The sequence below is a fragment of the Amblyraja radiata genome, chromosome 31 (assembly GCF_010909765.2).
Source record: "Amblyraja radiata isolate CabotCenter1 chromosome 31, sAmbRad1.1.pri, whole genome shotgun sequence".
In the NCBI taxonomy this organism is placed as follows: domain Eukaryota; kingdom Metazoa; phylum Chordata; class Chondrichthyes; order Rajiformes; family Rajidae; genus Amblyraja; species Amblyraja radiata.
This window is the reverse complement of record NC_045986.1, coordinates 26,214,134-26,239,339: the sequence shown is the minus strand read 5'-3', so window position 1 is coordinate 26,239,339 and position 25,206 is coordinate 26,214,134. Positions and strand designations below refer to the sequence as shown.

The 25,206-nt window shown below is 41.8% G+C and overlaps 1 protein-coding gene across 3 annotated transcripts in view; it reads left to right on the top strand.

The window, feature by feature from the left end:
• The window catches only part of LOC116990485 (segment polarity protein dishevelled homolog DVL-1-like), an 85,138-nt gene that overhangs the window by 1,044 nt on the left and 58,888 nt on the right, over positions 1-25,206 (top strand). For all 3 annotated transcript variants that reach the window (XM_033048208.1, XM_033048209.1, XM_033048210.1), the window contains exon 2: positions 19,922-19,991. In XM_033048208.1, the coding sequence (XP_032904099.1) occupies positions 19,922-19,991 (70 nt within the window). The remainder of the gene's footprint in view (positions 1-19,921; positions 19,992-25,206) is intronic.

The window sequence follows — 25,206 nt, the reverse complement described above, 5'->3', positions numbered from 1 at the left end:
TGTCCTGAAACGTACCACATTCATTCATTGCTGCCCCTGATATCTTATATTGGATGTGATTGTATGTTTACATAACAACTGTGGGTCTAGAACTGCACTATGCCACTAAAGGAGGCTATTTGGCCCACTGTTTCCAAAGCAATGCAAAATTATTGGTTAGACCGCACTTGGATTATCGTGAGTGAATCTGGACTCCGTACTCCAGGAAGACTGTATGGTGTTGACCTTTGCAGCCTGGTTAAATAAATGATACTGAGAAACATGAAACAAACTAACATTGCATTTACTGACAACTAGGATGTTAAGAAATGATTTCATCATTATCAAGCTGTAGAGGAGATCTGATATGATGGATGGGGAAAAAATGTATTTTGGAGATGAGGACTAGAATTGGGACAAACATTTAAAATTTACAACTGAACCTTTCATGAGTGAAGTTAGAAATTACTTGCACATCCAAAGTTTACTATGTCCTTCTAAAATTGGTATTAAGTTGGTAGATTTTTGTTAAAGAATACGGTTAAAAAACAGGCAGATGTGATAATGTAAGTGAAACAAAAGTATGAAGAATCTCAGGGTAGACATTGTAGTGTGTGTGTGTATATATATACACACAGTGTCCTCCATAATGTTTGGGACAAAGACCCATCATTTATTTATTTGCCTCTGTACTCCACAATTTGAGATTTGTAATAGAAAAAATCAAATGTGGTTAAAGTGCACATTGTCAGATTTTAATAAAGGCCATTTTTATATATTTTGGTTTCACCATGTACAAATTACAGCAGTGTTCATACATAGTCCCCCCCATTTCATGGCACCACAATGTTTGGGACACAGCAATGTCATGTAAATGAAAAGTAATGTTTAGTATTTTGTTGCATATCCTTTGCATGGAGTGACTGCTTGAAGTCTGTGAATAGCGGACATCACCAGTTGCTGGGTGTCTTCTCTGGTGATGCTCTGCCAGGCCTGTATTGCAGCCATTTTTAACATGCTTGTTTTGGGGACCAGTCCCCTTCACATTTCTCTTCAGCATATAAAAGGCATGCTCAATTGGGTTCAGATCAGGTGATGACTTGGCCACTCAAGAATTGACCATTTTTTAGCTTTGAAAAACTCCTTTGTTGCTTTAGCAATATATTTGGGATCATTGTCTTGCTGTAAAATGAACCGCCGGCCAATGAGTTTTGAGGCATTTTTCTGAACGAGCAGATAGGATATGTCTATACACTTCAGAATTCATTATGCTACTACCATCAGCAGTTGTATCATCAATGAAGATAAGTGAGCTAGTACCTTCAAAAGGCATACTTGCCCAGGCCATAACACCCCCACCACCATGTTTCACAGATGAGCTAGTTGCAGAATTGTACACATTCACACATATATACACTCAAACAGATGCGCCTCTTAAACCTCTTAACTAAATTAAAAAGCTCAACTTATTTTTCTGCCAGTATCTTTTTCTCATGATATCTAGAATGGTTTGAACAGGGAAGTTGTGATGAAGCTATATCCGCTATATCAAGCTTGATGAGATGTGAAATAGGAGTCATAAATATCAGACCACCTTTTATAAATCTAACAGGGAATTCAGGAGAAACCTCTTAACCTGGAGTGGTACCACTACATGGTGTAGTAAAGCAAAGACTTGCATTTAGATGGAACCTTTCAAGGCTAAATAAAGACTAAATAGATTTTTAGTCAATGTATTACTCGTTGAAATGTAGTCATACTGCCATGTAAAATATGTTTGCAAATTTACAGATAACCAATTCTCACAAACAACAAGGGAAATAATGACAAGCTATTGTTTCCATTGAGTCATGTTTAGTTGAGGGAGAAATATAGGCCAGATCACCTGAACTCCTTCTAAATCAGAGCTACATTGACACGGTTTTAGGAATGGGTGCACTGAAGGGAAGCAAATAAACAAATAAGAAAGAAGGAAATAAAGAGGAGAGAGGTGGCTCCCAAGACATGTGAGGTGGTGATGGTTTTTCAGGCCCTAACCATGAATCTTAACAAAGGTTCTAATTGTTGAAGAGCGGTATCATGCATCAGAAATGAACTGGGGATGTTGCATTTCACCAGAGGCTTTGGGCGCATCCTTGAACCTTTTTTTCTGCCCACCTGGTAATCTGCAAAATAATTGTCCTCAACTAACCTGTCCATTATTTATCTTTTAATTTCAAAAATAAACTTTTAATAATAAATATATACAGTCAATTGTCATCAAGTTTAATATATTCAGTGTCATCAAGTCAATACATTCTACTTATAAAGTACCAATACCACATATTTGGCCTTTTTGAACGATACACCCCACCAAGTGGTTGACAGGCTATTACACTTCTACGCTGCAGGGAGTGTAATCAACGCAAAGGCTTTTGTGGAGAAGGATTGCAGTCTAAGGTCCTGCTGCCACTAGTCACTGAGAGGCTGAGTCCATTAGTAGATTCTTGCTTGTCTCTGTAATTCCCCCTCCAGCCCTTTAAATCTTTGAGGGTCTCCCTTTCTGTATTAATTGTGGAAATGCTGACAATTCCAAGCTTATGAATCCTATAATTTTCTCTCTCCAGGTATACCTTTTAAGATCCTATTTCAAATCTGAGTACAGTAAACCCTCTTTATAAAGGACCGTGGGTGGGGGGGAGGGAATGGTGTCCGTCATTGCTGATTGCTAGCAATAACCGAATAAGGTATTACTGTATTTACTAGAAACAGAACTGCAGATGCTGGTTAATACCCAAAAGGTAACTTATCGGGTCAGGACCAATCTTCAGATTGATTCAGCCTACTGAGTTACTCCAGCACATTGTGTATTTTCACCTTAAAACTAGGCACCGATGCTGCTGGTTTGCACCAGCGAGCCCTTTTTCACCAGTTACCGCACGGTCCAGTTGATGCGGCTGTTGCGGCTCACGTTGTGGTCCCGGGGCAGCCATCCACTGCCGCCTCCTCTTCCTCCTCCTGTCGCTTTGTTCACTCAACCATTCCCCCCCTCCACCACCACCTCCACCACAGTTGCCAACATCTTGCAAGGTGGATTATGTCGAGGACTCCATGGAAGAAGGAGGAGGAGGCAGCAGTGGCGGGGGGGAGAGGTCAAGTGGACAAAGTGATGGAAGAAAGAGGAGGTGATGATAGAACGGGGACCGAACAAACTAACGGCCAAGAGGTAGAAGCGACAGCTGGTGAGAGGTGAGGGAGCCCCACGGTGACCAAGTACATCCTGTCAGTGGTGGAGAAAGGAGCTGTCAGTGGTGGAGAAAGGAGCTGTCAGTGGTGGCAGCCCGAAGAAATCGCTGTCCTCAGGGACTACAATGTGAGCCGCAACAAGTGAAACCTCAACCGGACAGCGCAGCAGCTGGTGAAGAAAGGCTCGCTGGTGCACCTTGTGAGCCGGCGATGGGGTCGGTAGGTTTGCATAACCAAAATCCATTATAAGGGGGCCGTTAAAGCGAGAGTTGTCTGTAGATTAAAACTTCAATAATATGCTCTCTGTCTTATGGCGCCAGAAATCTGTGTATAGTCCTGACTTCCAGTGATGAGTGCAATTCGCACCTGCTCTGGTTTCATTCCACTGCCCCAAAACATGCTAGTTGGAGGGTTAACTGGCCACTGCAAATTTCACTCGGTGTGTAGTGATTGGAAAACTATGGGGAGAGTTGAGGGCAATGTGGGGAGAAGAAAATATGATTCATTAAATACCATAAATGGGTGCTTGGATGATTGATGAGCTGAGGGCTTTGTTTTCTTGATGTCATGGCTCTGTTACACTATAAATCAATTTTGATGGTCAAGCTTTTGCTTATCTCCCCCCCCCTTATATCTCTATGTGGCTCAGTAACAATATTTTAGTTTGGCAATGCTTTTGCTGCTTTGCGATCACTTTTCTTTGTCAAAGTGTTATGTAAACGGATTAGCAGCAGCACTAAGGGAGCAATCTACAAGTATAAATTATATATAATATGGAAGAATAAAAATATGGAGAGTAATGTGATGCCACTGATGGGGCTGTGTTGGATCTATAGTTTGGAACTTGTTCTCCAATGGGCAGTGGCACATACCACATGCTTGCAATGCCCACTTTTTTATTTAAATAGCAGCTTTCAACAAACTAGTCAGTGAGAATTGGTATCCTTATGACTGGGAGGATATTACATCTGAAGGTGATATATGCTATTATTTTTTAGGAAACATATTTTTGGGTCTCCATTATTTTCTGTTTAACACTTGTCTGTGCATTATTGGCCCGGGTATCTGCGTGTGTGCCTTGCATGTTATCCTGAAAATAATTCTCTGGCCTATGGCATCTGAGTTTAAAACGTTGTCGGTAACTCCCTGATGAAGGCTATGCGTTATCCTCAAGGAAATGTTGCTGTGCATTCTATAATACTGGCCAAATTTTCTGAATGAGCCTAACTATTTTAAACTAAGTTCAAGCTGAATTTTATAGCTTTTAGCTGGCACTTCTCCTCATTGGTACTGCCAAGCAGGTGGTGGACACGCTGACTAAACTGAACCAAATACTAAATAAAATACAAAGTGCTGGAGTAACTCAGTGGGTCAAGCGGCATCTCTGGAGTAAATAGAACGGCGATGTTTCAGGTTGGGACCACCCTCCAGAGATGCTGCCTGACCTGCTGGGTGACCACAGCACTTTATGTTTTGCTCAAGATTCCAGCATCAGTTCCTCGTGTCTCCGTTGTACAGAACATTACCTTGCTTTGCTGATGATTCCCATAACAAATTTTGAACAATATCAAATCTAGGTGGATGCCTTTTCTATTGTAATTTTTCCTCCCTGAACTCTGCATTGCTTCCCGATGAATACAATTATTTGTAGTCCTTTGAAGATTCATCAGCATAAAATTATCCTGCTCATTCTATAATAACTCAATTTTGTGCAGCATCACTTGTAAGGCAAAATAAACTTTCAAGTATTAAAAATAGCTACATAGGCAAAAAGATAGGTATTGTTGCTTTCCTACTAATGCTTCTCAAATAATTTTGTTGAGGTTTCCATCACCACCCTGCAAAAAATCAGTCATTCAAAGCTCTGGCTAGAGGTGAAGGTTCATAATGAGAAGAAAGTAGGATGGAGATGAGTACAGTGGAACCATTTTAAATTGCTTTGGAATGAAAAGCAAATTGAGCAATGTCAAGAACTGGTCACTGCTAGAAAGTGAGGGATTGCAGTGCTTTGTGCGGAGGCTAGAGGGGGAGATTATCACAACTGGTAACGGATTTGGAAGGAAGCATAAGCAGCAGTGAGGGGCTCATTTGGCTCATGGGTACAAATTTATTGTTAATTGGAAACTGACTACACTGATGTCGCTCCAGGTGGTGAAACAAAGATGTTAGGAGTGCCCCGAAGGTGAAAGCCCAAAGCTTTGAATGACTGAATTTTTGCAGGGTGATGATGAAAATTGCGAGGAAATTATTTGAGAAGCATTAGTAGGAAAGCAACAATACCTATTTTTTAGCCTATGTACCTATTTTTTATACTGGAAAATCTGCTAAGTTTCTTCACAAAAACATTCTCAAGCACAGTTTAATACATAGCCACATTGGGCCAAGGTTAGATTTTATAAATTAGATTTTATATGTCTGAAGAAAGGTTTTGGCCCGAAAAGTTGCCGATTTCCTTCGCTCCATAGATGCTACTGCACCCGCTGAGTTTCTCCAGCATTTTCGTGTACCTTAGATTTTATAAATGTTGTTCAAGGTGGAAAAAGAAATGAAGGAATTTAGAGAGAGAATCCCAGAGTTTAATGACTTGCAGCTAATATCACAAACACTCATGCAGTGTAATACAAATCTTGAAAGGTCAAAAATAGTCTGTATAATAGAAAGCATGGAAATTGTGGAAAAGCAGTATTTGGTGCAACATAGGGCATGAGCTGTGGATATATAAGAATAACCTCCAGAATGAGTAAAGGTAGCCTGGAGGGTGTTCAGATAGTAAAGCCAAGGTAGCCAAGATCTATGCTTAAAAAATGGCATCTTGAAAGATTGCAAACACTAGAATCTGCAGTAAAAAGGAAAGTGCTATAGGATCTCAATGGATCAAGCAGATTCCAATGGAGGCAAAGGGATAGTTGACATTTTGGATCAAAACCTTGCATCAGGACTCAGCAAAGGGATTGTCGATATCAATCACTTTGCAGGGTCTTGACTGGAAAATGTTGACTGTCCCTTTGCCTACACAGATGTTGCTTAACTCGTTGAATTCTTCCAGCAGTTTACTTTTTGCTTAAAAAATGTAATGATAAAAAGTTTCAGTAGTAAATGTGCCCAACTGGGCGATGTTGCAGTGATGCAAATAATAGTTGGATAGATATGTGGTCTGTAACTAACTTTGGTGTCAAATATGATGCAAGTTGTAAACCATTTGATTTAGTCTCAGACAACTGTTGTGGGGAAGTTAGAGTTGATGGCTTGGGAATAAACAATGTAATGCAGGCTGAAGAGATCAGCTTTAATATTCCAAACGTGTCGTTGGAAAACATTCCTGGTCGCCCGCTACAAGATGACAATAAAGTGTGGTCAAAAGGTGGTAATGCGATGCTACTGTCTATCGTTGATGTTTATGCAAATGCTGATGCTTTTAATGCAGTGTCTTAGCTGCATATACCCCTGGATCGACAGTGAATTCTTAGTTTTTATCCATGTTGTTTAAAACTGAAGGAATGCGAGCAGTAAGTGAAGGTGAAGGGGGCATAGATACTTTACAATAAAGCTGTGTTCTAATTGTTTAAGATTCATTTCCTGTAGTTAGAATTCTGGAAGCAGCTTCCTGTGAATGTAAATCTAATTAATGGATCCCACCAAGAAGGCCTGTAGCCTGTTGCAGGAGAGGAAGAGTAGCTGAGAAGCTATTTCATCAGACAAATCCATTTTGGTGAAATATTTCACTGAAATTGAAGGATTTACAGAAGGGAGAAGTGAGGTTTCTGGGAGAATAAGAACACTACCTTGCGTTTGAAATTAATACTTGCACATAAAGTTCATAAAAAAAACTATTTTTGCACTAGCAACATAGAGAAAAACATTGATAGAAAGACTGCTGTTTGGGATCTGAATATTATAAACAGAGAATTACTTATAGATTTAGTGTCAAGAAATGAGTCCTTAGTAGAAAATATGGAGCCAAAGAGAATATAATTTTTAACTTGACATTACTTCATGTACCTTCTCTATTCCTGTTGGTTTGAGATGGAATGTTGAGGTGAGATTGAAGATTCAGGTTGGGGTTAAATAGATGCATTTGCTCTGGCACTTCATATAAAACGTAATCAGCAGATTGGTCTTATCGCCTGTCATTCACCATGAAGGTAACGCCCCTTCTGGGAGCGAGAAGAATAAAGTCCCGGAGGCCTGGCGTGAGTTAGTCAACCCGGAAGCCGTGAGTGAGAGTTGAGTCCAGAACTGTGAGTCCGGAAGTCGCGCCGAGTTTGGAAGTCGCGCCGAGTCCTGAAGTCGTGCCTGAGTCCGGAAGTCCACAAGCCGTGAGTGACTGAACCGTGAGTCCACAAGCCGTGGCTGAGTGAACCGCGAGTCCACAAGCCGTGGCTGAGTGAACCGCGAGTCCACAAGCCGTGGCTGAGTGAACCGCGAGTCCACAAGCCGTGGCTGAGTGAACCGCGAGTCCACAAGCCGTGGCTGAGTGAACCGCGAGTCCACAAGCCGTGGCTGAGTGAACCGCGAGTCCACAAGCCGTGGCTGAGTGAACAGCGAGTCCACAAGCCGTGGCTGAGTGAACCGCGAGTCCACAAGCCGTGGCTGAGTGAACCGCGAGTCCACAAGCCGTGGCTGAGTGAACCGCGAGTCCACAAGCCGTGGCTGAGTGAACCGCGAGTCCACAAGCCGTGGCTGAGTGAACCGCGAGTCCACAAGCCGTGGCTGAGTGAACCGCGAGTCCACAAGCCGTGGCTGAGTGAACCGCGAGTCCACAAGCCGTGGCTGAGTGAACCGCGAGTCCACAAGCCGTGGCTGAGTGAACCGCGAGTCCACAAGCCGTGGCTGAGTGAACCGCGAGTCCACAAGCCGTGGCTGAGTGAACCGCGAGTCCACAAGCCGTGGCTGAGTGAACCGCGAGTCCACAAGCCGTGGCTGAGTGAACCGCGAGTCCACAAGCCGTGGCTGAGTGAACCGCGAGTCCACAAGCCGTGGCTGAGTGAACCGCGAGTCCACAAGCCGTGGCTGAGTGAAACGCGAGTCCACAAGCCGTGGCTGAGTGAACCGCGAGTCCACAAGCCGTGGCTGAGTGAACCGCGAGTCCACAAGCCGTGGCTGAGTGAACCGCGAGTCCACAAGCCGTGGCTGAGTGAACCGCGAGTCCACAAGCCGTGGCTGAGTGAACCGTGAGTCCACAAAATTTGATCCCAACTGCATGTACCTGTCCAATGCCTCCCTTTTTTTCTGACCAGAGACCGCAATATCTCTTACAATGCAGGGTTCCTTATTACCGACAGCCTTGTCCTTCTCTCTAACAGGAACATGCTGTCCTTAAACTTTCGCTATCTTGCTTTAAAAGCCTCCAACTTGTTGACATCCCCTTGTCTACAAACAACCTTCTCCAATCATTTTTTTTCAAGCTACTGTCTAATGCCATCAAAATTCACCTTACCCCAATTTAGAAAGTTCTGCACCAGTTCTGTCCTTTCCAATAACAGGTTAAAAACTAATGAAACGCGGGTCACTGGTCTCAAAGTGCTCCCCTACTGACATTTGAGTCGCATGTCCTGCCCTATTCCTAAAAGTAAGTCAAGCTTTGCCCTTTTCCTAGTAGGGCTTTTTATATATTGCCTGAGGAAACTTTCCTGAACACAACTAACAAATATCACCCCAACTAAACCCTTAACATTATGGCAGTCCCAGTCTATATTATGAAACTGAAAACTCCCTACCGTGTACTCCCTATTATTCTTGCAACTCACCAAAAAGACCAGCATATTGGTTCCTCCAATTCCCATTGACTATTTGGGAGTCTATTGTACAATCCCAACAACCTCATAATCCCCTTCTTAATTCTCTGCCCCACCCATGAAGCCTAACAAAATAGCCCCTCAGTAATGTCATCTCTGAATACTGCTGTGATGTTCTCCTTAATCAAAAATGAAACTCCCCCCCCCCCCCCCCCCCCCCCCCCCCCTGAAACATTAGTCTGCCAGTGCTGTTACTTCCTTAGCTGTATTTCTGTAATGGCTATAATATCCGAGTCCAATAAAAGTTAAAAAGATCTTAGTAGAAACAAGGAGCTGCAGATGCTGGTTTATGCATAAGGACACAAAGTGCTGGAGTAATTCAGTGTTTCAGGCAGCATCTCTCGGGAGGACTTGGATTGGAGACTTTTCGGGTCGGGACCCTTCTTCAGACTGAGAAAATGGTGCCTGTTCATATCCTCGATAGGTGCTTCCTGACCCACGGAGTTTCTCCGGTACTTTGCGCTCTTTGTGCAAGATTCCAGCATCTGCAGTTCCTTGTATCTGCCACAAGTATATTGTTGCCTATTTAATCAAGTTTTTACTTTTACAAACTTTTATTATCTGTGAAAGATTTAAAATATGTGTGCTGTTAGAGACTGAGGAAGGATAGCAAATTGACCCAGATGATGTCCTCCTTCTTGAATCTATATATTTAAAACATATTTGGCAATTTGGGGCTAGGCATTTTTGCAGCCTGTATTTTAAATTGGGAGTCAATGAGCAAAGAAATAGAGTGAGTGCCTTGCTCTGCTTTAAGTGTTTCCCTATCGCACAATCACCTCCCATCACCTTAGTTTCTGGCAAGGTAATTTAAATGCATTTCAGCAGAATTAGAAACTGCTGTGCACAATTGGCAGAAAAATAACACAGATTTCACAATTCTGCATGGCAAAATACCAGATGTTTTCTAAACTACTCCCTTCATTCAGGCGAACAAAGGCTGCCTATTTTGGAGAAGTGAAAAAAAGATGTGAATTTAAAAAAAATCACCCTTTCTCACTTCCTGGACTAGCTTTCTTGTTGCCTTGATTGGATAATGTGGGGAGTTAAATAACTGAGAAATTAATGGAGGTTCCAGTCATGCCTGGTTTGGCACAATCCAGATGCTTTGCATGTCATGTCCAAAAACATCTCTTGCAGCATTAATCTGATCTTTCCATTCCCCTTCTCCTGTGAAGATCAGTTGAATGTTGATCTGTGGAGCTCTACTACAGTTTTTCTTTGCTGGCGTGGGACCAAATTATACTTTCTCTGTTGTGTGTAACAGCTGGATTTAAAACTGTTCCCTGTGCAGTGTTCTTTTCACTTCAATTTAGTGTGTTAAAGAATTGGGCGTTAACATGAAAACAAAGAATACTTGCTTGAGTTCCATTCATTGTTGCTTTACGGTCAAAAAAAGGTTGCTTGGCATATTGAGGAGTTTAGAATCTTGTACCTTGAAATATGCACTTGCACTTTAATGTTCTATTTGTCTAATTTTTGGATCAGTTCAGAAAATTGGGAGATGTTGATTTGTTTATTAATTCTGGGGGTTTAGAAATAAAGATGAAAGATTTTAAGTTTGAACTTCCTGGTTGCATTCTTGGACATTTCACATCCAATGAATTATTCTGAAGTCCAATAATTTAATATCAAAGGAAAAGCAGGCTATTACTGCGAGAGGGGACGATTTAAGGTGAGAGGGGAAAGATGTAAAGGGGACTTGCAGGATAACCTTTTCACACTGAGGGTTATGGGTATGTGAAATAAACTGCCAGAGGAAATGGTAGAAGTGGATACAAATTACAGCATTTAAAAGACATTTGGACAGTAATGTAGTCGGGAATGGTTTAGAAGGATGTAGGTCAAACACTGGAAAATGAGATCAACTCAGCTTGGTTGGCATGGTCAATAAAATTGATAATCTGGGATGTAATCACTGGATTGGTACATTTTCTGGATTATTGAATGTAATTTCTCCTCAAAGAGACCTTTTAATTCAGTTTTTTTTTAATGTTAAAAGTGAGCTGTTGGTTAGGCTGCACTTGGAATACTGTATGCAGTTCTGGTCACCACGCTATAGGAAGGATGTGATTAAGGTAGAGAAGTTGCTGGGAAGATTCACAAGATTGGCTGGAACTGGATGGCTTGAATTATCAGAAAAGATTTGATTGGTTGAGACTGTTTTCCTGAGCAAAATAGGCTAAGGAGTGACATAAGAGATATTAAATTATGAGGAGCAGTGATCGCAAAACAGGGTAGAGGAATCTGAGGGCATAGATTTAAGGTGAAAGTGGAAAGATTTAACTTTTTAACACACAGGTGTGGAACGTATATAGAACAAGTTACCAGATGAAATGGTTGAGGCAGGTACAGTTGCAACCTTAAAAAATTATTGGACTGGCAAATGGATAGCAAAGGTTTAGAGGGATATAGGCCAAATGCAGTCCATTGGGATTAAAGTAGATAGGCATTTTGGTTGACATGGACTAATTGAGACAAATGCCTTGTTTCATTGCTGTATAATTTCAGAGTATCCAGTAAGTGTCAAGGGTGTGCAGGAATCAAGGTTCAGTGAATTTTAGGGTGCGAAATGCGGAAACCAGATCCTCCGCTAGTTTTGGCAGCATGGGGAATGGGTTTCTGGTGGGTTACAGAGGCGACCAGGAAAAATAATCTGTGAGATTATCATAATTTCCAAATAGTCGATAAGCAGCCCCTAGATGAGTAAGAAAAATGGCACAGACCAGTATTTTCATAGATGCTTTTGGCAAGAATTCATCAGAGCAAGTTGCAATAATCTGTAAATGAAAGGAAGTCCTACTGGTAAAGGAAGTGAGTTTGGATATCTGATATTATTGTGACTTGTTGAGACCTAAAAAAGACCCAAATTTCAGAAAGCTTTCAAATTCTTCAATTATGTATTGTTAACAATTAATATGCAGATTAGCTGATAAATGAATGCATTTATTAATAGGCTAGACCTCGCTTTTGAAGAGGCCAGGAGAATTGCCAATGTGATGGAAGTAGCACTGAACAATGAGAGAGAGTTTTGTGTTGTTCAAGATGCTGACCTAAGGGCATTGTGCAGGCATCAAGCCCTGTCCCACGGTACGAGTTCATTCCAAGAGCTCTCCCGAGTTTTGAAAAAAGCAAACTCATGGTAAGCTCGGAGAATGAACATAGCGGGTACCTCGGAGCTCGGGGACGTCTCTTAGCGGCTGGTAAAGCTAACGGCAGGTACTCGGGAAGACTCGCTAACGGCAGGTAAGCACGGGAAGACTCGTGAAGATTTTTCAACATGTTGAAAAATGTCCACGAGAGCCCCGAGTACCGACGAGTGACCATTACCGTAAATCTCCAAGTTCGAATCAGGGCAAACTCGGGAGAGCTCTTGGAATGAACTCGTACCGTGAGACAGGGCTCTTACTGTACATATTGTCGGCGTTGACTGCCTTCATTGAGGCATGATTATGTGAGAAACAAAATTGTATTTTTGTGGAAACTAGCATGTCAAAGACCAAAACGTGAGAAACCTAGGAAACACATTATTACAAAAGGCAGCAAAGCTGCTATCGATGCCAGATAATTCATGCAGCCTTGATTTGTCCATTCAAAACATCTACTGTTAATACCGTAATAAAATATGACATTTTATACAAGTTTACTAAAGCAGGCAATTTATTGCAGATACTGACATCTACAGGTTCTGCATGTGTAGCAGACAGGGAAAAAAAATAAACAACAAACCCAGAATACCACTGAGATAAAGGAAGACATGGAAAAGTTTATGACAAATGCTATCTGTGCCACTGGTGTTAATGGAGAAGGCTACAGTGGTATTTATTTGTAATTAAAATCATATTTAGATGGTTTTAACAGTCATTGCATTATAATGAACATAAAGATCCCTCAATCTCCTAAGTGCACAAATTTGAGACTCGCAGGGAGTGCTCTGTGAGCAGGCAAGCCCAGGCAAAGTGGAGATACAGAGCAAAGAGATCCCATAGGAAGGTCTTAGATGTATAAGAAATCTGCAGTGCCTAAAGGCGTATACTGCATATAAGTCCTTAATTAGACGTGCAAGTTCTTTACTGCCGTGTTTTCTTTCTCATGCACTTGCATGAGTGAGGTTGTCGATTATTTTGAAGGAGATGCAGTGCGGCATATTGTATTGTATTGTATTGTATTCAAATTTATTGTCATTGTCTCAGTTAGAGACAACGAAATGAATTTCCCTTACAGGCAGTATCATAAAAATAAAAAAATAAAATAAATAAATAATAATAAATAATAAAACATATTAAAAATAAAATAGAATTTAAAAAAAAGCACAAACACTGAAAGTCCACGACACAACATAACACAGTGGCACCAAGGTGAGGAAGGCACCATAGTCCAGCCAGCCTCCCCTCCGTTCTTCCCAGATGTTCACTCGTGGTCGAGGCCTTCCTAGCACCCGCAGTCGCCGCCCCGGGTGGCCCGATGTTCAGGCCCTCACGCCGGGCTGGTGGAACGCCGACGCCGAACCCCGACGGTGAACATCCTCCTCCTCAGCGGCCCGGACCTCCTGATCAGCCGTCTCCCGCAGCCGGAGTCCGCAGCTCCCGAGTCCGCAGGCCGAGCCGGGCAGAGTCGCAGGACCCCGCGCTGTCCATCAGCGCTGCCCGCGTTGGGAGCTCCGCAAACCGCAGCTCCGTGATGTCGGTGCCACAGGTCCAGCACTCCGGGCTCCAGACGGCGACCCCCGGTAAGGCATCGCCAGCCTCGCGATGTTACAGCACTGTCCCGCCGCTGCTGGAGCTCTGGTCGATCCTGGCAGGAAAGTCCACGCCAATCCAGTAGGTAGGCCGCTGGGAGGGGGGCGAGGACGCGACTCGAATAATAGTCGCGTCTTCACCAGGAAGCGGCTGAAGGACGGTATCCCCCGCACCGTGCCCTCTTCCCCCACATCAAAACACAAAAAAACACACTTTTACATAACTAAATAAACAAAAAAACAAAAAGATACCGGGCTGTAGGTGGAGGCTGCTGGCACCAGCGCCACCGGAAGTACAACACAATATGTACCTTGTGGCACATTAACCAGCTGTTAGCCATGTTACTTTCAGATTATTGTATTGCTGTTATCTTAAGCTGTGTCACCCTAAAGTTATTGAATACTTGGCAACATAGTGTGTACTGTACTTCAGTTGAAACACACAGTTGATGCTTCAAGTTAATTTGTTGTACTCCACAGAACAGGTACAATAATCCATCGCAACAACCTGGAGCTCAATGCTCTTAAGACAGTGGAATTGATGGTGTACTTAAGGAGAGCTCCCGCTCCCCTCCCCCCACTCACCATAAACAACACTGCAGTCACATCTGTGAAGTCATTTAAGTTCCTTGGAACCATCATCTCCAGAGACCTTAAATGGGAGGCCCCATCATAACCACAGTCAAAAAGGCCCAACAGAGGATGTACTTCCTGCGACAGCGGAGAAAACACAATCTGCCGCAGGAAATGATGGTCCAGTTTTATACTGTCATCATAGAGTCTGTCCTCACCTTCTCGGACACCAAGCTTGACATCCAAAGGCTGCACCGCATCGTTTGATCGGCCGAGAAGGTTGTTGGCTCAAACCTTGCATTTTGATTGTATATTTCTCTGTGCTAGGTATAATACTCGTCAAATTTATCATGTCAGCAGTATTTGATTGTGGTAATCCTTCTTTTATTTAGTAAACAGTGTGAGCTCAGTACGTAAGACCAAGGACTTGGATATCAAGTCCAGTGGCAGAACCTTTAACCTAACACACAGCACTGTTTTGTGTTGGAATGATCTTGTGCTTCAGTGTTGAAGCTGAATGCATCCACATGTGTGACTGTCGCTCTAAATATAGAAAATAGGTGCAGGAGGAGGCCATTCGGCCCTTCGAGCAAGCACCGCATGGCAAGATATGAATCTTGCAAATGACAGGCCGACTTTGGGGGTTAGGATATGAACTGAAAGAAGGTCAGAAACGCTCCAAGATCCTGAGCTGCTCTTGTAGCTATTTCATGAGACAAGACCAGTTAAATGTCTAGTCAGCGGTGACTCCAAGAATGTTGATGTTTTTTTTTACACATTTCAGGTCGTCATTACTTGCCATAATTTTTATCTCCCATATTGTCAGATGTTCTTCAAGTCTTGCTGTTGACTGGCTAATACGGGCCGCTTCATTATCAGAAACTGCCTTCATCTTAAGGACAACCCTGAAATGAATGCCTAAAAGCTGAAGGGATGGAATTGAAATGATCCAGTGAAAATATGGTGTTTGCAAGTCATGCCCTACTTGTGTGTTGACTCATTATCCAGAGTTTCTATGAAGCACTATCTCTATTGATGTTGATTGATCAAAGCTATAAAGGGCGCTTGTTTCAGATACTCCATTTCACAATTTCTTTAAACATATTTCCAAAAACAAATGAATGTGACCCATATGCATACATTGATTTATACTTGAAGTGCTCAATAAGCATAACCTTAGAAATCAAGCTTGTTCATTAACAGCATATAACGTAGACACCGGAGCTTTGTAAAACTTGAATCGATATATGGAGCCTGTTAGTAGCTTTTGAGCGCACAACCAACTTAATTTATGTCGATGTTGTTTTGATGGCTGGAGTAAGTGGTGTTAAACAGGCTGGAAATGAGCTGGTGGAGGAAGGTGAAGGAATGGGTGGAAGGAGTATCTACGTAGGTCGCACCACTGCATTATGATCATGACACACACTAAATATGGCTTTTGTTCCTTAAAATGGATTTGCACATCAGACTCAGAAATCTTTCAGTCCCGACATGTCCCTAATCAGCGGTCAGGATTTTTTTCTCATCATTTCAGTTTATTACGTAACTACATTTGAATTCAATGATTGCTATTGTGGGATTTGAATTTGTATCTCTGAATGTTTAGTTTAGATCTAAAGGCTGTTCCTGATGCTCTTTCATTGTTGAGAGAAATTGTGGCCTGAAGACTGGAAACATTTCTCGTTGGCATTGTTATGGGCACAAGCTACCCAGCCTGCCGGACAACTAAAGTTTACTTTACATTTGTATCTGCAAAATGTTGATATGAGCTGACTGCAGAGATATCCTCTGGTAAAGCTTCTATCTGCAGCCATTTATTGCAACAGAGAACCCGCTAAAATTTACACCTCTTCTCTGTGAAAAATCACCACTTAAAATGAAATACTGTACCCTTTCATTACATTTAACCAAACAGCAACAATGAGAGATATTGATGGCAATCTCTTTGCCTCCAGAGAAGCTGCTTGATGTGCTGAGTTCTTCCAGCACTTTGTTTTTTTTTACTCCAGATTCCAACATCTGCAGTCTCTCTTGTCTCCAATGCCATTAATATGGTTTGGATCAGAGGATAGAGTGAATCAGTGAATAAGACTCGAATCCTCAGTCTCTGATTCAGTCTTTAACTGATTATTCTGCCTAACCATTTTAATAGATTTCCATGTGTTTAATTTATTATGAATATCAGTGGTAATGGGAATACATTGGAACTTATTTTTGCAGTTGCCCAGCACATGAACCTACTAGCTCTGGTGATAATTAGCAACTCTGGAGCGATTAGGAGAACTGAACATGGAATGATAAGAACCAGAGTTGACAGAAGCTGCTTAAGTTCTAATTTGACTAGGTTGACCTATACATTTTTAATCTGTTCCCATTTGGAGGAATTGTTGATATGCCTACAGACTGTTTGTGCTTTTTTGTAGCAGACCATTTTAATGTGAAAATAAACTATTTGGCTAATTATATCAACATGAAGTTACATTTTATTAGGGTACCACATGTACTGATTGTTTTACATGCATTTTCCTGGGTTTCTGTTGAAAGCACAGACAGATCCCTGCTGTCAGGTAGGCAGCTTTGAAACACTTTCCCCTTAAATTCTCTGTCTTCTTTTGGGCAGGGTTTATAGAAAAATCTAGATTAGTTCGCAATATTACAAAGTATTGTTGCATTTTTTCCAGTATGATCAAGAATGGCAGTCTTATTTTAATAAATATTTTGCTGTTTCCAAGCCCGCAGATACCAAGGTTGTTTTCTGCTTTCTACAGCTTCACCTAAGATTTACAAAAGCAGTTTCAAGGTGCTCCTACAACTACCGTTTCAATAAATGAAATACCGTAAATGAATACCGTAAAAATCAGTTAAAGATAGAATCAGAAACTGAGTGTTCGAGCACTATCCACTAATCCACTCTGTACACGTTGATCAAAGGATTCATGCCTCATATGGCTCGATGCATTGACGCATTAAATGCAGTATTTGCACCATATAAAGATGACCCCTGAGTTATGGGATGTGTTCCAAGAACATTGTTCAGATTGTAATTTTCCAGAGTGCAACACTGTTTTATCGGCGTATGCGTCAAGAAATGCGAGTTGAAAAACATTTTTTTGTTTATTCACTTTAAAAAAAAAAAAAAAATGTCATGTGAATTTTATTCCCAGTCCCAATTTTTTTAGGAATCTCTAAGGGTGAATTTCTGTTACCCAAACTGCTATAATGTTGGGGTCTTCCTTAAAAGTATTTGTTCCAAATGCTAGTGGAAGGTGTTCATGTACAATAAACATATCAGGAAAATTTTATTAAAAAGGCTAATATAAAGTTGGCCTTTTTCTCAAAGAGGATAGAATGCAAAACGAGAAACAATGCTTTATGTTCAGTTCGACCCCATTGGGAGTGCTGCTTTCCATTTGGACATTAAGGTTCTTGAGAGTAACAGTGACCAGCTATAATTCTTAAGCACACAGTATGTTTATCAACAGGAGCTGGGTGTTCCATGTGGGTTTCACTAAGCTGATTAGTGACAATGCTGTTTTTAGCTTGATTCAGTAAGAAAATAAAAGGCTATTGTATTCTTGTTGCAAAAGTTAAGCATAAATACCCACGTGCAAGTTGTTTGGTGTTTATGGATTTAGAAAGTATTAGTGCCTATTTTATCTGGACTCGGGTCGCATTACTTGCTTGTTGAAGAAGAAATTAAAGCGATGCTTGCAATTTGAATTGACTTTCACAGCAAATAAATAATCAGCCCTTTGGAGGGCAATGTTACTATAGCATGTGCAGCATGGTCTGGACAGGGGTAGTGGCATATATTTTCTTGAAAATGGAGTTTCCTCTCAGTATATAGATGGCTTCCTGCACCAACACTAGACTACTTTCCTAAAAGAGTTTGCTATCTCTGTTTACACCATGTCTCTGCCCTTAGCCAGTCAATTGCTTTCTAATTGCTTGTGGGTAAAACAACAGCTGTCAAGTGGGAGATTTTAAAAGTGAGTAAGAGTTCAGGGTCAGCAGGTTTCAGTAAAGGTGAAAGGCAAAGCTGTCAAGATTAGGAAACATTGGATGATGAAGGATATTGACGATTTGATAAGTTGGAAAAAAATAAAACATATAGCATGTTATATACAGATTTAGAATTGAGAGAATCTCTTTTGGAAATGATAGAATGTCTAAGAAAGAAATTAAGAAAGGAATTAAGAAGGATGTGGTTGAGCTGGAGAGGACACAGCGGAAATTGGACAGTAAATACAAGGAACTGCAGATGCTGCAATCTCGAGTAAAACACAAAGTGCTGGAGTAACTCAGTGGGTCAGGCAGCATCTGTGGAAGAAATGGATAGGTGACGTTTCGGGTTGACCGTGATATTTCCAGGTGGGGGACTTTAATGAAGGGGAGAGATTGGATAAATTTGGTTTGTTTTCTCTTGAGCTTTGGCAGCTGAGTGGTGATCTGGAAGAGGTATACTAAATTACAAGATGCAATAATTTGGCAGATACCATTAAAGATAACATAGAGGACACTCAAGCAGGAGGTATTGTAGATAAAGACAGTTGTCAAAAATTGCAGCTGGATCTTGAATGATTCAGCAGGTCATCTGAAGAATGGAATTTAGTACAGAGAAATGTGAAGTGTTGCCTTTTGGGAAGTCTAACATGGGCTGGACCCACAGTGAGGCTCTGGGAGTGTTGTGGAGCAGAGGGATCTAGAAGTGCAGGTACATACAGGTAGTTCCTTAAAAGTTATGTCACAGGTAGATAGGGTGGTCAATAAGGCTTTCAGCACATTGGCCTTCATCAATCAGAGTATGAGTATAAAAGCTGGGAGGTCATGTTGCAGTTATAGAAGATGTTGGTGAGGTCACATTTAGAGTATTGTGTTCAGTTTTGGCTTCCATGTTCTAGGAATGATGTTACCAAGTTGGAAAGGGTACAGAGATGATTTACAAGGATATCGCCAGGACTCGAGAGCTTAAGCTATAGGGAGAGATTGAACAGGCTGTGACTTTATTCTTTGGAGCACAAGAGGATGAGGGGTGATCTTTAGAGGTGTACAAATTCATGAGAGGAATTGATCGAGTAAATGCATAGAATCTTTTGCCCAGAGTAAGGGAATCTAGAACCAGAGGACATAGGTTTAAGGTGAGGGGGGAAAGATGTAATAGGAACATGAGGGGTAGATTTTTTACATAAAGGGTGGTGGGTGTTTAGAATGAGATGCCGGAGGAGGTAGTTGAGGAGGTACGATCGCAAAGCTTAAGAAACCTTTAGACAGGTTCATGGAGAGAGTGGGTTTAGAGGGATATGGGCCAAAAGCAGGCAGTTGGAACTAGTGTAGATGGAGCATGTTGGTTGGCATGGGCAAGTTGGGTCAAAGGACCTGCTTCCACACTGTATGACTCTATGACACTAGGACAAATATAGGGTAGATAGTCAGAATCATTTGCCCATGGTAGGGGTGTCATAAACAAGAGGCCGTAGTTTTAAATTGTGAGGAAAGAGTTTTAAACAAATAAAAAATCTAATATTCAGGTTACATCCTCTGGACTCTTTTGGGCTGCTATTTTAAATGTAATCCGAACTCTGGTTAATGCTGTCATTATTTTGCATTGCAGGGTTGTGAAGGAAGAGATTTCTGATGATAATGCCAAGCTTCCTTGCTTCAATGGAAGAGTCGTTTCATGGGTAAGTAATATTAATTGAAAGGGGTGCAGGTTTGTGGGGACAATTCAACTAATTATCCCAATAGCTCCTGATTGCTTTCAATATTGGCTGATCCACAGTTAAAGACTGTGTGCATTGAAAACACCAAATATTAGAAACCCTCAGTAGGTCTTGGAAAGAGAAACAGAGTTAATATTTCATAAAAGTTGCCCCCAGATTTCTATTAAATCTTTCCCCTCTCACCTTAAACCCATGTCCTCGTGTTCTTGATTCTTTTATCCTACTCTGGATAAAAGACTCTGTGCATCTACCCTACCTATTACCCTCATGATTTTACATCACCTCTATAAGATCACCTTTCATCTTCTTACGCTACAAGGAATAGTCCTAGTTTGCTCAATCTTTCCATATAGCTCAGGCCTTCAGGTAATGGCAACATCTTCGTAAATATTCTGTGCACTCTTTCCAGCCGATCAACATCTTTCCTATAACTTGGAGACTAAAACTGAAGACAATATTCCAACTGTGGCCTCATCGGCGCCTTGTCCAGCTGTAACATAACATCCCAACTTCTTTAGTTTAGTTTAGAGATACATCATGGAAACAGGCTCTTTGGCCCACCGAGTCCGTGCTGACCAGCAATTGCCCATCACCCGTTCTATCCTAGACACTAGCGACAATTTACAGAAGTCAATTAACCTACAAACCTGCATGTGTTTGGAACATGGGCGAAAACCGGAGCACCCCGAGAAAGCCCACATGGTCATGGGGAGAATGTACAAACTTCAGACAGACAGCTCCTTTAGTCAAGATCGAACCCGGGTCTCTGGCTTTGTAAAGCAGCAACTCTTCCAGTAAGCCACTGAGCCGACTCTTCAGAACGGTAGACTATCAGAACCTTTTTCTCGTGGAGAGACCTTAAGAGACATTTAGATGTACTTCATTGGGCAATGCATAGAAGGACATGGACCCAATGCGGGCAAATAGGATTGGCGTAGCTAGATAAAAAGATCAGCATAGATGTGGTGGATGTGGAGGATATGTCTACAATGAGAGACATTCCTGATAACCTGAAAGAAAAAGATTTTCGTCAGCAAAGTGCCTTTGACTTCCTTTTCAGGGTATATCCATGCCTTTTATAGCCAATGAAATAGTTTTGCAATGTGGTAATGTTGGAAATGTAGCGGTTAATTGTCCACGACAACTTCCTGCCAACAGCAATGTGATGTTATAAACAGGTAACTTGAATTAGTAATGTTGAGTGAAGGATAAATACCGGCCTGATCATCAGGGATAACTACTCTGGTTCTTTTCATGTGTCAATGGATATTTTATGGCTCAAAAGGGCACAGTACTCAGCAGGTCAAGTAGCATCTCTGGAGAACATGGACAGGCGGCATTTCGGGTCAAGACATTCTTCAGACTATTTCTCAGGGGGAGAAGAAAGCTGATCTCACAGCCACTGCGATCTCTCCACAGCATCCAACCTTATCGTTCCGCAGGTCCCATTGCTTGCTTCTATCTCCTCCCCAAAATCTACAAACAGGACTACCCCTGCAGACCCATCATCACCGCCCCTCTGAACTCATCTTCACTATTCCATCTTTTTTCACCCACCCCCCCACAAGCAGTCTGAAGAAAGGTCACGACCTGAAACGTTGCCTGTCCATATTCTCCAGAGATGCTGCCTAATCTGTTGAGTTATTCCAGCACTTGGTGTCCTGTGTATTAACCAGCATCTGTAGTTATTTGTGTCTACTCCTGATTTTTTATGGCTCCTCAGCAAGAAATAGCAACTCTCTTGATCATGCTATTGATTCTCCTTGCTCCAGCTCCTACCCTCCAGCCCCATCTGATTGTCACCCCTCTGATCCCTTTTCTCCTGATCCCTCTGCTCTGCTTTGATATGTTGAAATGCCAAAATGATTCGTACATTGTCCAAAATAAGAGCAGGAATGGCTCCAGAAGGCTGCTTAGTGAATTACTGAGTTGGATTAATGGTTAGAATTGGTCTCTTTTGCAAAAACCTAATGTATTTAATTCAATTGATATGCAGCAGTTCTGAAGCACATCTAGTGTGCAATGGTGATGTCTCTGACTGAATCTGTTGGTTATCTGAGTTATTGCACCTTTTATCTCTGTTCGCTCCCATTCTTGATTGGCAAACAGTTGACCATATTTCCATTATCTTTGTTAATCAGTGATATACGTATAGCTGGAGAGACTTCTGTGCATTCTCTCATGGGTTTCTAAAATTTGAGAAGTACGTCTTAGAAATTCTGAATACATATTGTAAGAGTATGTGAAGAAGGCAGTAGTTTCACATCATAAAATGAGCAAGAGCAAAATAAAATATGATGTAAAATAAAATATGAAATATGATGCTCTTGGATGAAGCGTTTCATGCAGGACAGGAGTGGGTTGCTCCCAAAAAGGAACATCTCTCTTCCTGCTTAAACTTATCTGTTGAAATTCTCATCCATACCCTTTATTACCTCATTCTTAACCCATCCAATATTTTCCTAGCCAGCCTTACTCTTTCATTTGGTAAATTAGAACTTATCTGCTGGTATAAAACTAGTGTTATTACGCCCATTTTATAGTACTGTATTAAATAATATGAAATGATATAACCAAAACAATTTTCATCATATAACATCTTCAGACTAGTAATATGTCCCAAGTGGAGACACAGGGAACTGCAGATACTGAAATCTTATGCAAAACACAAAGTGCTGGAGTAACTCAGTGGGTCAGACAGCATCTGTGAAGAAAATAGTTGGGCAATGTTTCGAGTCGGGGTTCTTCTTCAGACTCAAGATGTCCAAACTGCTTCATCAGAGTCGAGCCATATCAGGAGATGTTAGGACTGACAATGCTTGGAAAATCTAACAAGGCATGGAAAAGATAGAGATGAGAATGTTGCAAAAGTCTTCATGGTTTCTGTGCCTCATACGCGCAGCTACTGTTCATTTCCCTCGCACATAAAAACCCTGCAACTGTTAACTGTGAACTGAACCCCTCCAGTATCCAAGCAGGAAGATTCCAGAAGAGGAAAGAAAGTCTGATTTACCTATTGTTAGTGTACAATATTATGGGATTAGATTGCTGTAGCAAAGAGCTAGCAAGGAGAGACAATGGATTTGCATTATGTACTCTGTAAAGTTTAATGATTCAACGAGTTAGTTACAGTAAATTTAATTATTTCACCACGGGAGTTACTCTCGACTATATGCTATTGTCTGTTGCTGTTGCTCCATTCTGACTACATACTGGTTTTAGTTTCATGCAGCAAGATTTCTGCAACAGCAGAAAGGTGAAAGATCATTTAGTTAGCTTTTAGTGCATTCATTGGGGGATAAACATTAACTTGGACATCAGACAACTTTGGTTTTCTTCATTGGGATCTTTTACATTAAAATTGTAGTGAAGGTTGAGCCTTGGCCACAAGATCACTATACAGCAATAGAGCACCACCCAAAGTAAAACTGAAGCACAGAGCTGTGTGCAGAATAAATCTGAGCTTCACAGGATTGAAGAGCACCACAAAGAGTGGAACCAAACTCTACGGGTCTGAATTAGAACTGAGGTCACAGAGCAAGAGGGCACCAGGCAGAGTTAGCTTTCCTCTGGGACAATGATGATGGGAGCTCCGTGTTAGAGACGTAAATCAGCCAACATTCCTGTTCTTTATCTCTGTTTACTTTAGGCAGAAGTGCTGCTGTTTGTTGATCCTGTATTGGGTGCTGTGGTGTGTGAGCGTGGGCTGTGGTGAGGGTGGGTTTTGGCTGGCATGACTGGATAATGATGAACGTTATTGTTCCTTATTCTGTCATCCCACTTGAAAGCTCCAGAGTAGTGAATGGGATGACTGAGCACTGGCTGGGATCTAGGGTTAGTGTCACATGTGAGGTGGCATGTATTTGTGGTTTTAATTTCTTATCTTTGTATCCAATCCTAAACAGGAAGCCTTAGAAGGTAAAATCAGCGAGTAAGTCCGTGGATAATGATAATCTAAAAAACAGGTTGGCATCTGGTTGCGCTGTAAATCAGGGTGTGACTGCAGGACGTAACATTTATTCCATCTCTGTTGTAAAACTGATCACATGTTTCAAAGTTCATGTTTCACTATTCAGATATTCCAGGATAAAGCTTGGCTCCATAGCTGTTAATCATCTATGGGGTAGTCAATCTCAATCCATTTATTCACTGTTATCTCCCTTCCAGGTGAGGATTATGCCATGCTGTGAATTTACAATCTTCCTCCTCTATACCAACTTTTCTTACTCCCAACCTCTGTGTGTACCTCCTCTATTCCATCATCATTGTCTCCTCTATTCTCTGCCCACCTTCACTGTGTTTCCTCTATCCTCTTCGTAGTATGTCTCTCCATTCCCCCTTCACAATAAGCCCTCTTCACTGTGTCTCCTCCATCTGGCCCTTCACCACATGCCTCCTCAACTACTGGTACATGGTACCTCTCACAGGATGTCTTCTCAATGCCCCCCTCAAAACCATTTTGCCTTAACCCATCTCTTATCCATTCTTTATAGAGTCATAAAATCATAGGCATACAGCACAGAAACAGGCCCTTCTGCTGATCTGTCCATGCTGACCAAGATGCCCCATCTGAGCAGTCCATTTGCCTGCATGTGGTTTATATTCCTGTAAACCTTTCCTCGGGGTTCAGTTCTACCTTGGGCAGTGCTCTTATGCTTTATGGCATTCTTGTGGCCAGGGCCCCACCTGTCCAAGTGCCTTTCAAATGTTGTTATTGTCCCTGTCTCAACTCCTCCTCCTCTGGCAGCTCATTCAGTGTACCCACCACCCTCTGTGAAAGGTTGCCCCTCAGGTTCCTATTAAATCTTTCCCCTCTTACATGATACCAATGTCCTCTGGTTCTTGATTCCCCTACTCTGTGCATTCATCCTATCAATTCCTCTCATGATTTAGTAGCCCTCAATAAGACCTCAGCCTCGTGCACTCCAAAGAATTGTCCTTGTTTCCCCAAATTCTCTATGGTTCAGGCCCTCGAGTGCTGGCAACTTCCTCATAAATCTTCTCTGACTCTTTCCAGCTTAATGACATCCTTCCTCTAACAGTATGACCAAAACTGAACACAATACTCTAAATGCAGCCTCACCAACGTCTTGTACAACTGCAACAGAATATCCCAACTTCCATACTCAATATCCTGAATGATGACAAGGCTTCCCGCCAGGTCGTGGCTGCCTTT